At 46.0% G+C, this 20,218-nt stretch overlaps 1 protein-coding gene across 1 annotated transcript in view; it reads left to right on the top strand.

The window, feature by feature from the left end:
* The window catches only part of LOC124619785 (TD and POZ domain-containing protein 1-like), a 117,790-nt gene that overhangs the window by 34,530 nt on the left and 63,042 nt on the right, over positions 1-20,218 (top strand). Inside the window, exon 2 of the mRNA XM_047146372.1 lies at positions 7,660-8,236. Within this exon, the coding sequence (XP_047002328.1) occupies positions 7,671-8,236 (566 nt within the window). The 5' untranslated portion in view covers positions 7,660-7,670. The remainder of the gene's footprint in view (positions 1-7,659; positions 8,237-20,218) is intronic.

The raw sequence follows: 20,218 nt of genomic DNA, 5'->3' as shown, positions 1-20,218 counted from the left end.
GTCACGGGCGTGTTACTCCGGTTGCAACTAGTCCCCGCATAGAGTATAAATACGCCGTCAGTCCTGCGCGATGTTCCACCCAATGCGCATTACCAAATGGCTCTGAGCACTATGGGACTCAATAACTGAGGTCATTAGTCCCCTAGAACTTGTTGTTGTTGTTGTGGTCTTCAGTCCTGAGACTGGTTTGATGCAGCTCTCCATGCTACTCTATCCTGTGCAAGCTTCTTCATCTCCCAGTACCCACTGCAACCTACATCCTGCTGAATCTGCTTAGTGTATTGATCTCTTGGACTCCCTCTACGATTTTTACCCTCCACGCCGCCCTCCAAAGCTAAATTTGTGATGCTTTGATGCCTCAAAACATGTCCCACCAACCGATCCCTTCTTCTAGTCAAGTTGTGCCACAAACTTCTCTTCTCCCCAATCCTATTCAATACCTACTCATTAGTTACGTGATCTACCCACCTTATCTTCAGCATTCTTCTGTAGCACCACATTTCGAAAGCTTCTATTCTCTTCTTGTCCAAACTGGTTATCGTCCATGTTTCACTTCCATACATGGCTACACTCCATACAAATACTTTCAGAAACGACTTCCTGACACTTAAATCTATACTCGATGTTAACAATTTTCTTTTCTTCAGAAACGCTTTCCTTGCCATTGCCAGTCTACATTTTATATCCTCTCTACTTCGACCATCATCAGTTATTTTGCTCCCTAAATAGCAAAACTCCTTTACTACTTTAAGTGTCTCATTTCCTAATCTAATCCCCTCAGCATCACCCGATTTAATTTGACTACATTCCATTATCCTCGTTTTGCTTTTGTTGATGTTCAACTTATATCCTCCTTTCAAGACACTGTCCATTCCTCAAAGTTTTTACTTCTTCTCCATGAATTTTAATACCTACTCCGAATTTTTCTTTTGTTTCCTTTACTGCTTGCTCAATATACAGATTGAATAACATCGGGGAGAGGCTACAGCCCTGTCTCACTCCTTTCCCAACCACTGCTTCCCTTTCATGCCCCTCGACTCTTATAACTGCCATCTGGTTTCTGTACAAATTGTAAATAGCCTTTCGCTCCCTGTATTTTACCCCTGCCACCTTCATAATTTGAAAGAGAGTATTCCAGTTAACGTTGTCAAAAGCTTTCTCTAAGTCTACACATGCTAGAAACGTAGGTTTGCCTTTTCTTAATCTTTCTTCTAAGATAAGTCGTAAGGTTAGTATTGCCTCACGTGTTCCAACATTTCTACGGAATCCAAACTGATCTTCCCCGAGGTCCGTTTCTACCAGTTTTTCCATTCGTCTGTAAAGAATTCGCGTTAGTATTTTGCAGCTGTGACTTATTAAACTGATAGTTCGGTAATTTTCACATCTGTCAACACCTGCTTTCTTTGGGATTGGAATTATTATATTCTTCTAGAACTAGTTAAACCTAACTAACCTAAGGACATCACACACACCCATGCCCGAGGCAGAATTCGAACCTGCGACCGTAGCGGTCTCGCGGTTCCAGACTGCAGCGCCTAGAACCGCACGGCCACTTCAGCCGGCGCGCATTACCCCTCTGACAGATATTGTTGTGCATGATTCATCCCGACACCGCTAATTGTGAAATGTTCAGTTCCGAATTACAATGTTTCCCTAACGGTAATAGACGTGATGTTTCCACAATCCAACTATAGAATAATAATAATAACGCATTGATATATGTACTGAGCAGCATGTGGTTACGAGACTCACTATTTAAAGGCATAATTAGTGGGATAACACATACAAATAGTAGCAGAGTTCGGACATTATTCGCAAAGCACATTGCTAGTTCTACTGGTAATGTAAGGCCCTAACGGAATGTAATGGACCTGAACGAGGCAAGAATAATAGTTGGTACTAATCTATGAGACCATTGGAGGAGGGTACAAACAAATCAGGTTTCGCATCTAGTAGATGAATTGGTGCGAATAATGTCATGCCCACTACGTAGAAAGGGCTTCTTTCAAAATTGAACAATCTTCCATTTCTACGATTGTAGTATGAAAGTGCAAATTTTTTCTAGAGGACCCGCTGCAATCGCTGTTGACGATTAAGATGCCAGATACCGTACCACCTGGACTACATTTACCAAATAAAAAACCCATTCCCCATCTGAGGATCGAACCCTTAATGTCCTGCATGCTAACCCAAAACCACTGCACCAAATGTACATCACAGTTAAGAGGTGCTGACAGAGGTAGTTACCATACATGTGGTTACAGTGTTGCCACATTGCCACTCTTTAATGTCCTTTTTCTTCCAGATGTACTCACCGGAAGAAATTTTGTGAGAGACATTTTTTATCGCTGGCATGTGAGAAGTCGCGCTGCGAAGCCCGAGTGAGCGACTTTCGCTTCACCCTGTATAATATAGGTTATTGGTGCAGTAATTACCACAGTGGCAGTTATAAGAGTCGAGGGACATGAAAGGGAAGGCAGTTATAAGAGTCGAGGGACATGAAAGGGAAGCAGTGGTTGGGAAGGGAGTAAGACAGCGTTGTAGCCTCTCCCCGCTGTTATTCAATCTGTATATTGAGCAAACAATAAAGGAAACAAAAGAAAAATACGGAGTAGATATTAAAATTCATGGAGAAGAAATAAAAACTTTGAGGTTCGCCGATGACATTGTAATTCTGTCAGAGACAGCAAAGGACTTGGAAGAGCAGTTGAATGGAATGGATAGTGTCTTGAAAGGAGGGTATAAGATGAACATCAACAAAAGCAAAACGAGGATAATGGAATGTAGTCGCATTAAGTCGGGTGATGCTGAGGGAATTAGATTAGGAAATGAGACACTTAAAGTAGTAAAGGAGTTTTGCTATTTGGGGAGCAAAATAACTGATGATGGTCGAAGTAGAGAGGATATAAAATGTAGACTGGCAATGGCAAGGAAATCGTTTCTGAAGAAAAGAAAATTGTTAACATCGAGTATAGATTTAAGTGTCAGGAAGTCATTTCTGAAAGTATTTGTGTGGAGTGTAGCCATGTATGGAAGTGAAACATGGACGATAAATAGTTTGGACAAGAAGAGAATAAAGCTTTCGAAATGTGGTGGTACAGAAGAATGCTGAAGATTAGATGGGTATATCACATAACTAATGAGGAGGTATTGAATAGAATTGGGGAGAAGAGAAGTTTGTGGCACAACTTGACCAGAGGAAGGGATGGGTTGGTAGGACATGTTCTGAGGCATCAAGGGATCACCAATTTAGTATTGGAGGGCAGCGTGGAGGGTAAAAATCGTAGAGGGAGACCAAGAGATGAATACACTAAGCAGATTCAAAATGATGTAGGTTGCAGTAGGTACTGGGAGATGAAGAAGCTTGCACAGGATAGAGTAGCATGGAGAGTTGCATCAAACCAGTCTCAGGACTTAAGACCACAACAACAAACAACAAATTACCACAGCTCCTGTAATATGTATTCACGATGTGGGAACCACATGTCAAATAATGAAAACAGTTAATTTTCTTCTTTTATTTCGTCTCGTTCGTGCAAAAGAAACTTTGGACACACTATACGATATGGGTATGGATTAACTATAATATCTTTCAGCCTAGCAGCACGCAGCATAACATTCACAACACATCAACGCATAAAAACTACAGGAGGGAGTAGGGTGGGGGATGCGCGACTAATTGCATTAACTTACACTGTAGGAAAACGCAGCAAAACAGGGCTTCCTGAGGGGTTTTACGCAACTGCACGACGGCGAGTACCGAAATTGTGTTGCACACTACTATGATGCGCCAACATATTTGATATTGTCCTCGTAAAGAAAGTGAAGTGGATTGGCTTCACAAATAAAATGGAATGTGGAGTTTAAAATCTGAAGTACTTCGATGAATTTGGCTTTAGTTGCCATTATTTCATCCCGAAGAACTGAAACAAATTACTTAAACAAAGCCGGCCAAAGTGGCCGTGCGGTTAAAGGCGCTGCAGTCTGGAACCGCAGGACCGCTACAGTCGCAGGTTCGAATCCTGCCTCGGGCATGGATGTTTGTGTTGTCCTTAGGTTAGTTAGGTTTAACTAGTTCTAAGTTCTAGGGGACTAATGACCTCAGCAGTTGAGTCCCATAGTGCTCAGAGCCATTTTAACCATTTTGAACTTAAACAAGCACAGCGGAAGTAACACAATGGCAGGAACACACGGAATCCGTTAGAACAACTCACCGAAAATTATCAAATTATTACGTAAGATGTGGCTGAGGCTCATCAAAGGCATTATATGAAACTACAGGATGTTAAACAACACCTGAATTACTCTCGATTTATTTGCTACATGAACTACTGCTACACAAATGGTCAGACTCACTTGGCAAATTATTCTACCCCTTTCTGTTTACTTTAGCAAACATGTAACAAGATTAAACATCCACGGAAGTTTGAATTTCTACTCGTTTATCTCTACTGCCAGAAATGGCGCGAACGTGTGCTCGTGGCCCCCTTACGAAGAAACGTGCATAAAATTCAACTTTATCTCGCAAAAACTACAGTTAAAATGCAGCAGCGTCACACGTTCTCTCAAATGAACAACTTTCACCCGCCATTATTCACAAAACAGATTGGAGAGGTGATGGCCAAACTCAGTCTCAATGGCCACAACGTGAGTTTTGCCTATTACTCTATATCATCAAAATTATGTCACTTCGCTGTCTACATCGGATGTAAACGACACATTACAGATATTAACTTTTTTTTTCGTCTTAACAGCAAGAACTCCACAAGAGCGCGTTCTTGCTCGAAGTGCTTGGAGGGGAACGTCTGCTATCAGCTGTAGCCGTGTAACATCCTCTGCAGTCAATTATGCCGATGTTTTAGTAAGCTGTCAGGCAATCTCTTTGCTTAACTTTCTCCATAGGTTATACTTTGCAAACCCACTACCCTTCAGCAATTTTGCTTAGTCTCTCAACTTTCCATATCCACCACATTCAAATTTGATGCAGTCACACACAACTGGAAAGCAATAGAAACAAAATGCGAAGTGTGACACATTAAAATGAATCAAAGATGGGTTCATTCTCATATGCAAAGGCCATATTTCGTGAGTATTAAATAGAGAAAATTCTTATTATGCCACACAGTACCACAGCAATCAATCTAGTGACAGATATCATTGGCACTCGAAGGAGCGTACTATCAGTACCACTTCATAATGTCAATGAAAACTGTCCACTTTACTGTATTATCTGCAGTTCTGTGGTAACCTGAGATTACATCGAAAACGGTAGCACGTATTTTAGCTGAACTGATGGCATATTCTCTATTACTGGCTCAACATATCGCCCTACGCGAGGTTGGACATTGTCATGTTGGCATATGCCAGGCGAGTTGAGAAGCTGTTGGAGTCCGTCTCTGACAGTTTCCCTGAGGTAACACTTACCAGTGAGACGCCCAGACTTTATTAGCAGATCTGGAATTCATTGTCTGAACCAGCTCCTGCATAGCAACATACGGGACTAGCTGTTAAGAGCAGATCAATTCAGATTCAAGTCATAAAATATAGTTGGGGAATACCCATAGGGGGAATACCCATAGAGACTAGGAGGGTAAAACGTTTAGTGAAGCACCGCTATAGGTCCTTGTTACTATGTTACCGATGAAAGAAATGAGGTCTCCACCACTTCCGTGGACATGTTATCACGGTATAAGTGTATATTTTTATTTTTATAATTATATATTTTATGATTTTGGTTGGAGTGGCCTTAAATATTGTGGGCTAGCATGAGACTTTTAATTAACTTATACCGCAATAACACTCGTACGGACATCGGCTGCCCCGAAGCACGCGACTCACCGCCTTCTAATAAATAGTTGGCGTGGGCGCTGCTGTTTAGAAAAGAAAATATGCGTATTCTTACGCAAACTGTAATTATTAATATGAGTCTCAGGGGCTACTGGTTATTTATGTACCAAATTACATAAAGATTAACTGAGATATTGCGCAATGTCATGATTTTCAATATTTCTTTTTCATTATTTGCAAGGCAAAACTGGAGAGAATCTCGTCTGCCGTTAGGCGGCCAAAATGAATCATACTGAACTCATTCAGTTTTGTGAATTTTAGTAACTGAAATTAATTTTAACTTCGAAATTAATGAAAGATCAAAATTGAGAAGTCTCTCGCATTTAGATTTAATATTATGTCTTGAAATTTTAATTAAATAATACAATCAGCGTAATGGCCGACTAAATCCTGCCAGGGGAGATGAACTCCCTGCACTAAGAAGTTCTGTAAAAACTTTGTTAATTATAATTAATGGTTGCGATCATAAGTGGTGACAACTAAGTCAGTAATACGCACTTTCTAATAACAATTTCTATCATATTTTTCAAAAATACAGATAAAACTTACGTTAATTATCAGACAGCACTACAATGGCGGCCTACCGCTAGACGAAATAAAATAGGAGAGCTAGTTCAATCAAAACATTGTCTCTGATCTTCATGGACTATGTTACACAGAGATTATACCAAAAAAACTGTGTTTTGTTAATTACATCGATATTTGTGTTTTGATAATAATAACTTACGTTCTTTGCTATTTGTTATATATCGCGCACACGTACACAGTCTTGAAATAAAACTTCCTGGCAGATTAAAACTGTGTGCCGGACCGAGACTCGAACTCGGGACCTTTGCCTTTCGCGGGCAAGTGTTCTACCGACTGAGCTACCCAAGCACGACTCACGCCCCGTCCCAGCTTTAATTCCGCCAGTACCTTGTCTCCTACCTTCCAAACTTCACAGAAGCTCTCCTGCGAACCTTGCAGAACCAGCACTCCTGGAAGAAAGGATATTTCGGAGACATGGCTTAGCCACAGCCTGGGGGATGTTTCTAGAATGAAATTTTCACTCTACAGAGGAGTGTGCGCTGATATGAAACTTCCTGGCAGATTAAAACTGTGTGCCGGACCGAACTCGAACTCGGGACCTTTGCCTTTCGCGGGCAAGTGCTCTACCGACTGAGCTACCCAAGCACGACTTACGCCCCGTCCTCACAGCTTTAATTCCGCCAGTACCTCGTCTCCTATCTTCCAAACTTCACAGAAGCTCTCTTGCGAACCTTGCAGAACCAGCACTCCTGGAAGAAAGGATATTGCGGAGACAAGGGTTAGCCACAGCCTGGGGATTGTTTCTAGAATGAAATTTTCACTCTACAGCGGAGTGTGCGCTGATATGAAACTTCCTGGCAGATTAAAACTGTGTGCCGGACCGAGACTCGAACTCGGGAACTTTGCCTTTCGCGGGCAAAGGTCCGCGAAAGGCAATGGTCCCGAGTTCGAGTCTCGATCCGGCACACAGATTTAATCTGCCAGGAAGTTTCATATCAGCGCACACTCCACTGTAAAGTGAAACTTTAATTCTAGTCTTGAAATAATTTATAATTCACACGTCTCATAACAAAAATTTCCTTTCCCTTTCTCCAAATGTGCATTTATGTGACGTACCGTCACAATGTGCAGTATGATGGGTGTTGAGGAGATACTGCTATTTGGTTGATGAAAATTTGCAGCTATTGAGCTTCAGCATCAGTTTGACAAAGTAACGATTTCATGGTGTTGTATTTGACTTGTAATGGACAAGGCAAAGGGTTGCTCAGTGGCGTTATGTTTCAGAGTCATCCACAATGGCAGCAGTTAAAGAGGTTCAAGAGACTGCAGCCGTGAAACTGGGCACCCTTCTTGACGCGGGGGAAGGCGCATTCGTGACGCTGGTGGCGGGGGAGACGCGGCTGGCGGCGCATAGGTCTGTCCTGGCCGCCAGGAGCCCCGTGTTCCAGGCAATGTTCCAACACGACACGCTGGAGGCCAGCAGCGGCCGCGTCGTCGTCACAGACGTGGAGGGCCCGGTGATGAGGGAGCTGCTGGACTACATGTACACCCTCCAGGCCCCCCAGCTGCCCGACATGGCACTTAAGCTGCTAACTGCCGCTGACAAGTACGGCGTGTCTGGGTTGAAGGCTGTGTGCGAGGAGCAAGTGACCGCTCAGCTCGCCGTGGAAAACGCGGCGGCCACGGCGGTGCTTGCGGTGAGGCATTCCTGCCCGAGTCTCACTGCGGCCACAGTCGCCTTCATAAGGGCCCACAACTTCCAGGTGATGGCCACGCAGGGATGGGCAGATGCGATGCGCAGCCAGCCAGAAGACTTAATCGAAGTGAGTCGGCTGCTTGCTGACCCACCAGCCGAAACCAGGTAAGCACGAGACGAGGCGCTCATCGGTGTTTCCTAACACCTTTGTCGATGGCTTCAAAAGTAACATGCTGCTACGAGGGCTATCCACAAAGTACACTACGTTTTGGAATTAAAAATAAATAAAGTATTGGAATTTTTTTTATTATATACAGATGAAAGCCGCACTTAAATACTACTTTACTACATACACTCCTGGAAATGGAAAAAAGAACACATTGACACCGGTGTGTCAGACCCACCATACTTGCTCCGGACACTACGAGAGGGCTGTACAAGCAATGATCACACGCACGGCACAGCGGACACACCAGGAACCGCGGTGCTGGCCGTCGAATGGCGCTAGCTGCGCAGCATTTGTGCACCGCCGCCGTCAGTGTCAGCCAGTTTGCCGTGGCATACGGAGCTCCATCGCAGTCTTTAACACTGGTAGCATGCCGCGACGGCGTGGACGTGAACCGTTTGTGCAGTTGACGGACTTTGAGCGAGGGCGTATAGTGGGCATGCGGGAGGCCGGGCGGACGTACCGCCGAATTGCTCAACACGTGGGGCGTGAGGTCTCCACAGTACATCGATGTTGTCGCCAGTGGTCGGCGGAAGGTGCACGTGCCCGTCGACCTGGGACCGGACCGCAGCGACGCACGGATGCACGCCAAGACCGTAGGATCCTACGCAGTGCCGTAGGGGACCGCATCGCCACTTCCCAGCAAATTAGGGACACTGTTGCTCCTGGGGTATCGGCGAGGACCATTCGCAACCGTCTCCATGAAGCTGGGCTACGGTCCCGCACACCGTTCGGCCGTCTTCCGCTCACGCCCCAACATCGTGCAGCCCGCCTCCAGTGGTGTCGCGACAGGCGTGAATGGAGGGACGAATGGAGACGTGTCGTCTTCAGCAATGAGAGTCGCTTCTGCCTTGGTGCCAATGATGGTCGTATGCGTGTTTGGCGCTGTGCAGGTGAGCGCCACAATCAGGACTGCATACGACCGAGGCACACAGGGCCAACACCCGGCATCATGGTGTGGGGAGCGATCTCCTACACTGGCCGTACACCACTGGTGATCGTCGAGGGGACACTGAATAGTGCACGGTACATCCAAACCGTCGTCGAACCCATCGTTCTACCATTCCTAGACCGGCAAGGGAACTTGCTGTTCCAACAGGACAATGCACGTCCGCATGTATCCCGTGCCACCCAACGTGCTCTAGAAGGTGTAAGTCAACTACCCTGGCCAGCAAGATCTCCGGATCTGTCCCCCATTGAGCATGTTTGGGACTGGATGAAGCGTCGTCTCACGCGGTCTGCACGTCCAGCACGAACGCTGGTCCAACTGAGGCGCCAGGTGGAAATGGCATGGCAAGCCGTTCCACAGGACTACATCCAGCATCTCTACGATCGTCTCCATGGGAGAATAGCAGCCTGCATTGCTGCGAAAGGTGGATATACACTGTACTAGTGCCGACATTGTGCATGCTCTGTTGCCTGTGTCTATGTGCCTGTGGTTCTGTCAGTGTGATCATGTGATGTATCTGACCCCAGGAATGTGTCAATAAAGTTTCCCCTTCCTGGGACAATGAATTCACGGTGTTCTTATTTCAATTTCCAGGAGTGTAGTTGTCATTTAAATTAAGGCACTTATCGTAGCGATGGACGAGCTTGGAAATTCCTTCGTCGTAAAATTCGGCCGCCTGCGCCTTCAACTACGTGGTTACCACTTCTTGAAGCTGTGCGTCGTCATCAAAACGCTGCATAGCCAACCACTTCTTCATTGCTGGGAATAAGTGGAAGTCGCTCGGTGCCAGGTCGGGACTGTACGGCGGATGAGGAAGCAACTCCCACTTAAAAGATTCGAGAACTTCGCGAGTGGCATTTGCCGTGTGGGCCCGGGCGTTGCCGTGAATCAGCAAGATCTTTGAGCCCAACTTTCCCCTGCACTTGTTTTGTATTGCTCTTCTGAGGTTGTGCAGAGTTTGGCAATACCTTTGAGAGTTTATTGTAGTGCCTCTTTCCAGGAAATCCACAAAAATCACACATTTTCTGTCCCAAAAGACAGTCACCACGTGGTTGAAGGCGCAGGCGGCCGAATTTTACGACGAAGGAATTTCCAAGCTCGTCCATCGCTACGATACGTGCCTTAATTTAAATGGCAACTATGTAGAAAAGTAGTATTTAAGTGTGGCTTTCATCTGTATATAATAAAAAAATTTCCAATACTTTATTTATTTTTAATTCCAAAACGTAGTGTACTTTGTGGATAGTCCTCGTATTTCACAAAGCTTTCACTGCCTTCTCATGACAGATTCCGTCGATCTCTAAATTGACCTGTGTTTATTACCAGACAAGTTAACTAGCAGAAGTCATGGAACAGCCAAGTTTTCTGTAGCTTTAAACATTGTTTCGACTTCAAACTTCCCGTCCTTATTTGCAGCAATGAGTTCTGTTATAATGGATGTGGACGGCACATTGTTCCTTAAGGCCCGTCCGCACGCAACGATCTGTCTGCGCAAATGTCTGTGCACATCACATCTGCGCAGACAGATCGTGTGGACAGGAGATTTGCACCGACATGAGGTGTGTGCAAACCTCGAAGTTTGAGTTGGAGGTTTGAGCGAATCGTCTCAAATCTGTGGGTTCAAACCACATCTGCGCAGACAAGTTGTAGCGTGTGGACAGGAGATCGCCGCAAATCTGGCGCGAAACAGCTGCTTGTTCAGTCTAGTGTTTGGCTTTGTGCGCACGAAGCATTAAAATGGCTGATAGCTCGTCAGTGTTCTAGACAGTTTGTCAGTGAATTCATTGAACTTCATAGAAATGACCCATGTTTGTGGAAGATTAAAAGTAAAGAGTACAGTGAGAGGAACAAAAAGACAGCTGCATTAATTGAAAAATTACGAGAAGTTGACGCACCGGCGAACTGAGAAACGGTAATAATAAAAATCGCTGTGGACTGTTTACTGTAAATAATTATCAAAAGTTCAAAAATCTCGAAGATCTGGTGTTGGAGTGGATGAAATATACCAGCTAAGTTTATGGTATTTTGTGATTCAAACACGTCTAAAACAGCAAAAATATTGTGATTCTTCATCAGCAAAAATATTATTTGTAACTCGACAGAATTAATGTACTTGACTTGCCTTCATGAACTCATCCTTCAGGACAGCGTAAATAGCTTCACTTGTGTTGGGTATAATTTCACTCAATGCTTGTTTAGAAATTGCAGTTGAAAATTTAAAGTCCTTATAGCTCCTTCTTGTTGCCAGGAATCTTAATGTCACCGTCAGCCGTCCATGGAGAGAAATTGCTCTTCTCATTCAAGTATTATTTCGTATAATATGAGAGGTTACGAGCGTTAAGAGACAATTACAAGTTTCGACATCCATCTGTAAATAATTACGCCAGTCGTTAGGGTGGCCCTGCAACTGTCGCAGTCAATGTACGTGCGAAAAATGCTTATATATTCCATTTTGACAGCTCTCTGTTTCCTGCGTTTTGTCTGAATGTATTTTGCAAACAAGTTGCGAACAAAGACCACAACAGAATTTCTTCAATTCCTAAATTTCAACATAAATTAATTAAACTTCTGACGTTTTCGGCGAGCGTAGTCGCTTGCCACTGACATTTCTTTTCTACAGCGACAGATGGCAGGCGAGTAGTAGATTGGAGTTTGTGTCGTGTGAACACAACACATTTGCAGCGATCTTCTGCGTGTACAGACATCTACGCCGATATCTGCCTGCGCAGACAGGTCGTTGCGTGTGGACCGGCCTTTAGATTTGGCATCAAGCTTCTGAAAAAATTAAACTGTGACACTCTACACCCAGGCGACATTCTTGCTTTGGGAACAAAGATGTGATGCCCAGCATAGAAGCAGTGACCTTCTCTGTGCACGATCTAAAACTCACTTTAAACCCCTTTACAGTAAGAACACTTTAGTTGTTTTCTGACGCTGTTACTTCTGTTGACATTAAGGAAGCTACAAGTGGCGCCATGCTCCATAAAAGGAAGTTCAAGAAGAGGGCTTTGTGTATCTTTTATTAGCAGCTTAAGATCGTTTTAGTATGCTGCAAGATGAGTCAGCGAGGGTAGCAACATATTCAGTTTCCCATTTCTCATGTCGCTAGGCTTTAAACGCTCACTGGTTGCAACGTCAAGATGTAGTAAACTATATGGCCACTGCAACGTCAGCCACACATTCACATCTCCGTAGTTTGCAAGACGACACCCTATACCTGTCAGGCCGACCTCGGCACATGCCAGCGCCTAAGTACCTGACAGTCCCAGCTTTCACAAACAACCACTGACGTGTCAACACAAATGGCCGACTTGCAGTACTGAAAATATGTGCACTGAAAGATATTAAAACTCAGCATCTCACAAGCATAAGCTGCCCAACCAGGAGTGGGATGTATCCGTCAGCGTATTCGAGAGCTGGCCTTAGTAGTGGGGCAGTGGAGCTCCGAGGAAAATTTTGTTGTGAAACTGACATCAAATTAATTATGCAATTTATCAATTAATTATCACACCCCCTAATGACGTCATGGGTTTCCCCAGCTGGCACGTGGTTTCCTTCCCTCCAATCTCCTACCACCACCCTCCGCCCCCCCCCCCTGGAAATGGCGGGAAATTAAAACTTATTGGCAGAAACATCAAATTTTATATGTTCACCTTGAGGTTTGCAGACCAACTGACCTTGTTCACAACACAACCAACATCCCCTCCCCTCCCCCATCTGGAAATGGGCGATAAAAAGGACTCAGTCAGTGCTAGGCTGCTGTATCGGACAGATGAAAGTCTTTATTTTGTATGCAGTGCAGTATATTGTTTGTGACTTCTGAAATTTTTCCGGCGTATTTCTTCTTCTAATAATTTACGGGTATGCAGCCGGATCCCGTCGACATTATGCCACGATATTTCGGCCCAGAGACGTCCGGCCATCATCAGGTGAGTACACAACTACTTCTGCGCACACTTCAAGGAGGAAGATGTCCTCGTCTGGGAACGAAGTACTAGCGCGCGAGGCGCTTCTCGTTCTGACATGATGGTTTGGGGAGAGAAGTTCTTGGCGTTATCGTATTTGCTTGACTTTGTGCTTTTTCCTTTCTTTTGTGATTTTTTATTTTTAAATAAAAGAAAGATTGAAGGATAGTCAGAGGTACAGTGAGAGAAGTAGAAAGCGAACGGCCTAAGTGGCTGGCCGGTGGTTTCATCAAAAGGTCCCTCTACATCTGGTGATGGCCTCGCATGGTTTTCATTACTAAAATTGGCGGCGTTCGTATTCGCGACTTTGGCGTCTAATTTCTTCCATGGCTTGCTGATCGCCAGGATCCATTTTCCTCCTACCAGAGCAGTCCGTAGCTCGTGGTCGTGCGGTAGCGTTCTCGCTTCCCGCGCCCGAGTTCCCGGGTTCGATTCCCGGCGGGGTCAGGGATTTTCTCTGCCTCGTGATGACTGGGTGTTGTGTGATGTCCTTAGGTTAGTTAGGTTTAAGTAGTTCTAAGTTCTAGGGGACTGATGACCATAGATGTTAAGTCCCATAGTGCTCAGAGCCATTTGAACCATTTTTTTCCTCCTACCAGACCGGAACTCTTTCTTCACCCATAGATCTATGATGTCAACTAGGTCGTCCCATTGAGAGGGCGTGAAGATGGGGTGTGAGTTAATCGTGGCTAACTCTTTCTTCGTGAGTGCTTCCATCAACATGTCGCGGTATCTGTATGTGCGTAGGGGGATCGGTCGATGGGGGAGGGGAGGCTTAGGCTGGTCGGGTGGGGTGAAGGGGTACGGGTGGTCTGGGTAGGGGTATGACCCGTTTCGCAGTGACGCGGCAATGTTCTTGAGGATGGTCTGCACGTTATCCACTCCAGGGAATGGTAGGCACAGCCTCCTCTTCTTCGATGGCTTCTCAACTTGCGAGGAGTTGCACGAAGCCTCGTGGGGTGGCCAGCAGCTGCGCGAACTGCAGCGGTCCACACGCCGCCAGCCCGCCGCACCACGCCCTGCGGCGGCGTCAGACGCCGCGACGGCCGCCCCGCCCCCCCGCTCCGCATTGCGGCAGGGGGCCGAGGGGCGGTTGTCTGCGCGGCCGCATCGACCCCCAACGGTCGACTCACGCACGGGGGGGGCGGCGGCGGGCATCGGCGGCTTCTTGTTCAGAGCTCGCAGCTCTTCACGCAGCTGCTGGAGCTGACGATGAACAGCTGCTAGCTCTTCCTTGAGTGCGGCCCTTTCGGCCGCAATGGCTTGGAAGCCGGCCACGGCTTGGTCGGTGGCGGCTTCGAGGCGGCGCGGCTCGCCCGCCCCGCCGGTGCGGGGGGGGGGGGGGGGGGCGGGGCGGCCGTAACGGCGTCTGACGCCGCCGCAGGGCGTGGTGCGGCGGGCTGGCGGCGTGTGGACCGCTGCAGTTCGCGCAGCTGCTGGCCACCCCACGAGGCTTCGTGCAACTGCGGGTGTCGTGCGGGTGTCAAGCACGCGACGGCGTTCTTGCAATTACGCGCAGTATGCCCCAGCTGCTAGCCATTGTAGCAGTGCAGGCTCTTGCTGTTCTGCTGCGTGCGCTTGCGCTTTGGCTGCCGTTGGCGGCCGCCGTTGAACCCCGTCGCACGGATGAGAACTTCCAGTGCGGCGGCAATCTGCTTCCCTGTATTAAGCTACTGAGAACACCGGCTGTTTGTGCTGGATGGCAGCTTGACGTCTGGAGACGTCTGTGTGAGTCGGTTTCCTGTACACAGAATGTCCTAATGACCCATCATTTTTACGGCGTACTAGCAGTCTAGAAATGGTAAAGTGCCATCTTTTTCAATCTCCATCGTGAATTTGATGTTCTCATGTAATGAGTCTAAGTGATGAAGGAATTTCTCCAGTTCCTGTCTGCTATGAGGCCATACAACAAAAGTACCATCTACGTACCGCCAGAAGACCGTAGGCTTTAAAACAGCAGACTCAAGTGCTTTCTCCTCAAAGTCTTCCATAAAGAGATTAGCTACCACAGGGGACAAAGGGCTCCCCATGGCGACGCCGTCTGTTTCTTCAAAGAATTCGTCATTGAATAAAAAGTACGTTGAGGAGAGTATATGTTCAAACAAGGCATGAAAGATACACCCGTCTGCGGCAACCGTCAATATCGGCAGTAGCAGAGCACTATATTTCATTGGGACATTCAATGCAATACAATGGAACAAAAATTTTAGCTCCGGTTTCCGAACTTTGGGATTCCGTAGTCAAAGAATCAGTGGAAATACGTCTTGCCGATAATGTTATAAATCGTGACGTCGGCTTTCAGCTGAATAAAAATTGGAATCCTGTTATTAAAATTATACAATCAAAGCGGAATCGACAGCGTCATTCGATACTCAATAACTAGATGATCTTTTATTTTCACCACCGAGGGCAGCACGTACAACTCGGCTATGCTGCGCATTTCAACAGCTGACGCATGCGCTGTAGGATGCCAGTACATTTCGCATGCGCGAGATTCGTCATAAATACCGCGACTGCACCTGGGCGCTACAGTAGTTGTGTACTCACCTGATAATGGCCGGACGTCTCTGGCCCGAAATATCGACGAGATCCGGCTGCATACCCGGAAATTATTAGAAGGAGTATATTGTTTGTTTACATAATTTGAGTTGCCATTGATCAAGCACTAGTGAGTTGCTCCAGCCAGTCTAGCCAATAACCCTGTACGTGGAAGGTGGGAGGTAATAATAGGAGAGGAAGCTGTTACTGAAACAAACAGGAGTAGTCTCCTGTCGATCTATAAATGAATAACTGCTGTATGTGGAGAAGATATTTTCGCTTTTAGCCTAGCACTAGACAGTTGCTCCAGCCGGTCTAGCCCATAGCCCTATACGGCTAGGATGGGTGCTGATGATAATAATAGGATAGCAAGCTATCACTGAAGTGCAAGGGAGTAGCGTCCTGAGAATCTACAATGACCCACTGTCTCAATGTGCCTGTAACATTCTACTGCTATATACAAGAATCCTGTAACAACAACATTTCGAATTAAACACACTTATGCCTATTGATAAGTAGCATCCAAGCCAACAGAAAGATGAGAAAGATACCGTACAATAATTTTTACGAAGGCAGTGCTCATTATCTTACGTGAACACGGTGTTTCAAGAGAAAAAAAAAATTACCAATCACCTCCAGTTTAGTCCAGCGCCATCTACTGACCGTGTTGTGTACCTGAAGTGCCGCCCGGCAGGGGAACTGCTGCCCATCACAGTCCAAGCTAATCCACAACTTCCTGTTGTCCAACATCCTCATGACCACTCATGCTGCCAGTCGCCCTGATCTGACAGTCAAGTACCAGTGGCTTGGATATACAGGGTGTTACAAAAAGGTATGGCAAAACTTTCAGGAAACATTCCTCACACACAAAGAAAGAAAATATGTTATGTGGACATGTGTCCGGAAACGCTTACTTTCCATGTTAGATTCAAATGGCGCTGAGCACTATGGGACTCAACTGCTGAGGTCATAAGTCCCCTAGAACTTAGAACTACTTAAACCTAACTAACCTAAGGACATCACACACATCCATGCCCGAAGCAGGATTCGAACCTGCGACCATAGCGGTCACGCGGCTCCAGACTGTAGCGCCCAGAACCGCACGGCCACTCCGGCCGGCTTTCCATGTTAGAGCTCATTTTATTACTTCTCTTCAAATCACATTAATCATGGAATGGAAACACACAGCAACAGAACGTACCAGCGTGACTTCAAACACTTTGTTACAGGAAATGTTCAAAACGTCCTCCGTTAGCGAGGATACATGCATCCACCCTCCGTCGCATCGAATCCCTGATGCGCTGATGCAGCCCTGGAGAATGGCGTATTGTATCACAGCCGTCCACAATACGAGCACGAAGAGTCTCTACATTTGGTACAGGGGTTGCGTAGACAAGAGCTTTCAAATGCCCCCATAAATGAGAGTCAAGAGGATTGATGTCAGGGGAGCGTGGAGGCCATGGAATTGGTCCGCCTCTACCAATCCATCGGTCACCGAATCTGTTGTTGAGAAGCGTACCGACACTTTGACTGAAATGTGCAGGAGCTCCATCGTGCGTGAACCACATGTTGTGTCGTACTTGTAAAGGCACATGTTCTAGTAGCACACGTAGAGTATCCCGTATGAAATCATGATAACGTGCTCCATTGAGCGTAGGTGGAAGAACATGGGGCCCAATGAAGACATCACCAACAACGCCTGCCCAAACGTTCACAGAAAATCTGTGTTGATGACATGATTGCACAATTGCGTGCGGATTCTCGTCACCCCACACATGTTGATTGTGAAAATTTACAATTTGATCACGTTGGAATGAAGCCTCACCCGTAAAGAGAACATTTGCACTGAAATGAGGATTGACACATTGTTGGATGAACCATTCGCAGAAGTGTACCCGTGGAGGCCAATCAGCTGCTGATTGTGCCTGCACACGCTGTACATGGTACGGAAACAACTGTGTCTCCCGTAGCACTCTCCATACAGTGACGTGGTCAACGTTACCTTATACAGCAGCAACTTCTCTGACGCTGACATTAGGGTTATCGTCAACTGCATGAAGAATTGCCTCGTCCATTGCGGGTGTCCTCGTCGTTCTAGGTCTTCCCCAGTCGCGAGTCATAGGCTGGAATGTTCCGTGCTCCCTAAGACGCCGATCAATTGCTCCGAACGTCTTCCTGTCGGGATACCTTCGTTCTGGAAATCTCTCTCGATACAAACGTACCGCGCCACGGCTATTGCCCCGTGCTAATCCATACATCAAATGGGCATCTGCCAACTCCGCATTTGTAAACATTGCACTGACTGCAAAACCACGTTAGTGAGGAACACCAACCTGTTGATGCTGCATTTGTAAACATTGCACTGACTGCAAAACCACGTTAGTGAGGAACACCAACCTGTTGATGCTACGTACTGATGTGCTTGATGCTAGTACTGTAGAGCAATGAGTCGCATGTCAACACAAGCACCGAAGTCAACATTACCTTCCTTCAATTGGGCCAACTGGCGGTGAATCGAGGACGTACAGTACATACTGAAGAAACTAAAATGAGCTCTAACATGGAAATTAAGCTTTTCCGGACACATGTCCACATAAAATCTTTTCTTTATTTATGTGTGAGGAATGTTTCCTGAAAGTTTGGCCGTACCTTTTTGTAACACCCTGTATTCAGCAGTTCAAACTAATTCAATGACAACATAGAGCTTTAAAACTCCCAGACAGGGATGTTGTTGACCACACACCTCGAGTTTCTCCTAATTTGTTGTGAAAATCTTGTACAGCACTATGGCATAGGCTATATTTTCTCTAAGTATTCCTCATCAGGTAGAAAAATCTGTTCTTATCTGTTATGTCATGTATCACAGGACTAGATTATTTAACTCATTTCTGGCTCATAACGGAGCGCTAAAATCTACCTCAGTCACAGGATGCCTCCTCAGTTTCGAACCCTAGTAGAATAACCAAATGCTTTGTCAGATACGAACTCTCTTAAGGTAGCAGCACAGAGAAGTTGCAAATATCAGGTTTATACCACCTGTCACTTTATAAATTCGGAAATACATCTATTTTTTTTTAAAGATGGTCATCTCTTTCTGTGCAGATGTAGACTGAAATTTCGTTAAAAAATTTGGCTGCTACGGAAAAACTGATTACCGCTCCAACTCTCAAATCATATCTGTGGTCTCTGACTCCCCCCCCTTCCACACGCCTGGTGGCACGTCGTTGATATCAAACTGATAGGCTAATTAATTAAACTGATCACGTGAGACCATTTAAATGGTGAGTAATTTTTTCCTGCAGTCAGATTGCACTCTCCAGGTAACCATTACAGACGCTTCCGTGACATCTCTGAAGGCTTCCCCGAAATGGGTGGTAGTGGTCGTCAAATAGCTGAAGATATCCAATGCGAATTGCGTTTTTTCTCTTCATTGTGTTGTCATGCTGGTGGAGGTAAGTCACTTTTAATTCTTGTGTACTGCTTCCGAACTAATCCTGCTGTGGGGGCACTAGCATGTTTCACTCACTTCTCCATCCTTGCAACGCCTCCACCTCTGGAATGCGTGGGAATAGCTGCCCCTGCTGAATCGTGTTGCAAACCTCACCCCTCCATCAGGGCTGTACTGCTCCTGGCTGACATCCCACCCTCGCCGTACCAGAGAGCTGTTAATGGTTCCAGACTCCCTAAACTTGTCCTATCCATCTTAGAAGTTCCGTATGCTTTAAATATTGATGGGATAAACACCAGGATGTTCAACAATATGCTTCTCCTCATCCCTCCTGCAAACCGAAATGTTCATACCTGTCTACTGACCGCCACATTCCAAATGTGTGTGAGTCTGCAGACCTAGGTGTCCCTCAGAATATGGCCCTGTAGAAGTGTTCCTATAAGCTACCGTCAAATTAGTGGAAGGATGATTTGAGAACTCAAATGGTAATCCCCAGAGGTAAGACAATGTGTTTATCGAGAAACACTATTAAGAACCAACATTTAGCAGAACTGACTGTCGCCAACATACATTTTGCATAAGACCCCTGAGGATAAGATATGAGAAACCATCGCACATGGGCAGGCATGTAGGTAATCTTTTTCACTCGCTCTATTTACGAGCGTAATAGGAAAGGGAATGACTAGTAGCGGTACAGGATATCCTCCACCACACACCGTACGATGGCTTGCGAAGTAACCACATACACTGAGGCGCTAAAGAAACAGGTATAGGCATGCGTATTCAAATACAGAGACACATAAACAGGCAGAATACGGCGCTGCGGTCGGCAACGCCTATGTAAAGACAAGTGCCTGCCGCTGTCGTTAGATCGGTTATTGCTGCTACAATGGCAGGTTATCAAGAATTAAGTGTGTTTCAACGTGACATTATAGTCGGCGCAAGAGCGATGGGACACAGCATCTCCGAGGTAGCGGTGAAGTAGGGATTTTCCCATACTACCATTTCACGAGTGTACCAT

Source organism: Schistocerca americana, chromosome 6, assembly GCF_021461395.2.
Source record: "Schistocerca americana isolate TAMUIC-IGC-003095 chromosome 6, iqSchAmer2.1, whole genome shotgun sequence".
Lineage (NCBI taxonomy): Eukaryota > Metazoa > Arthropoda > Insecta > Orthoptera > Acrididae > Schistocerca > Schistocerca americana.
This window is presented reverse-complemented; position numbering and strand designations above follow the sequence as displayed.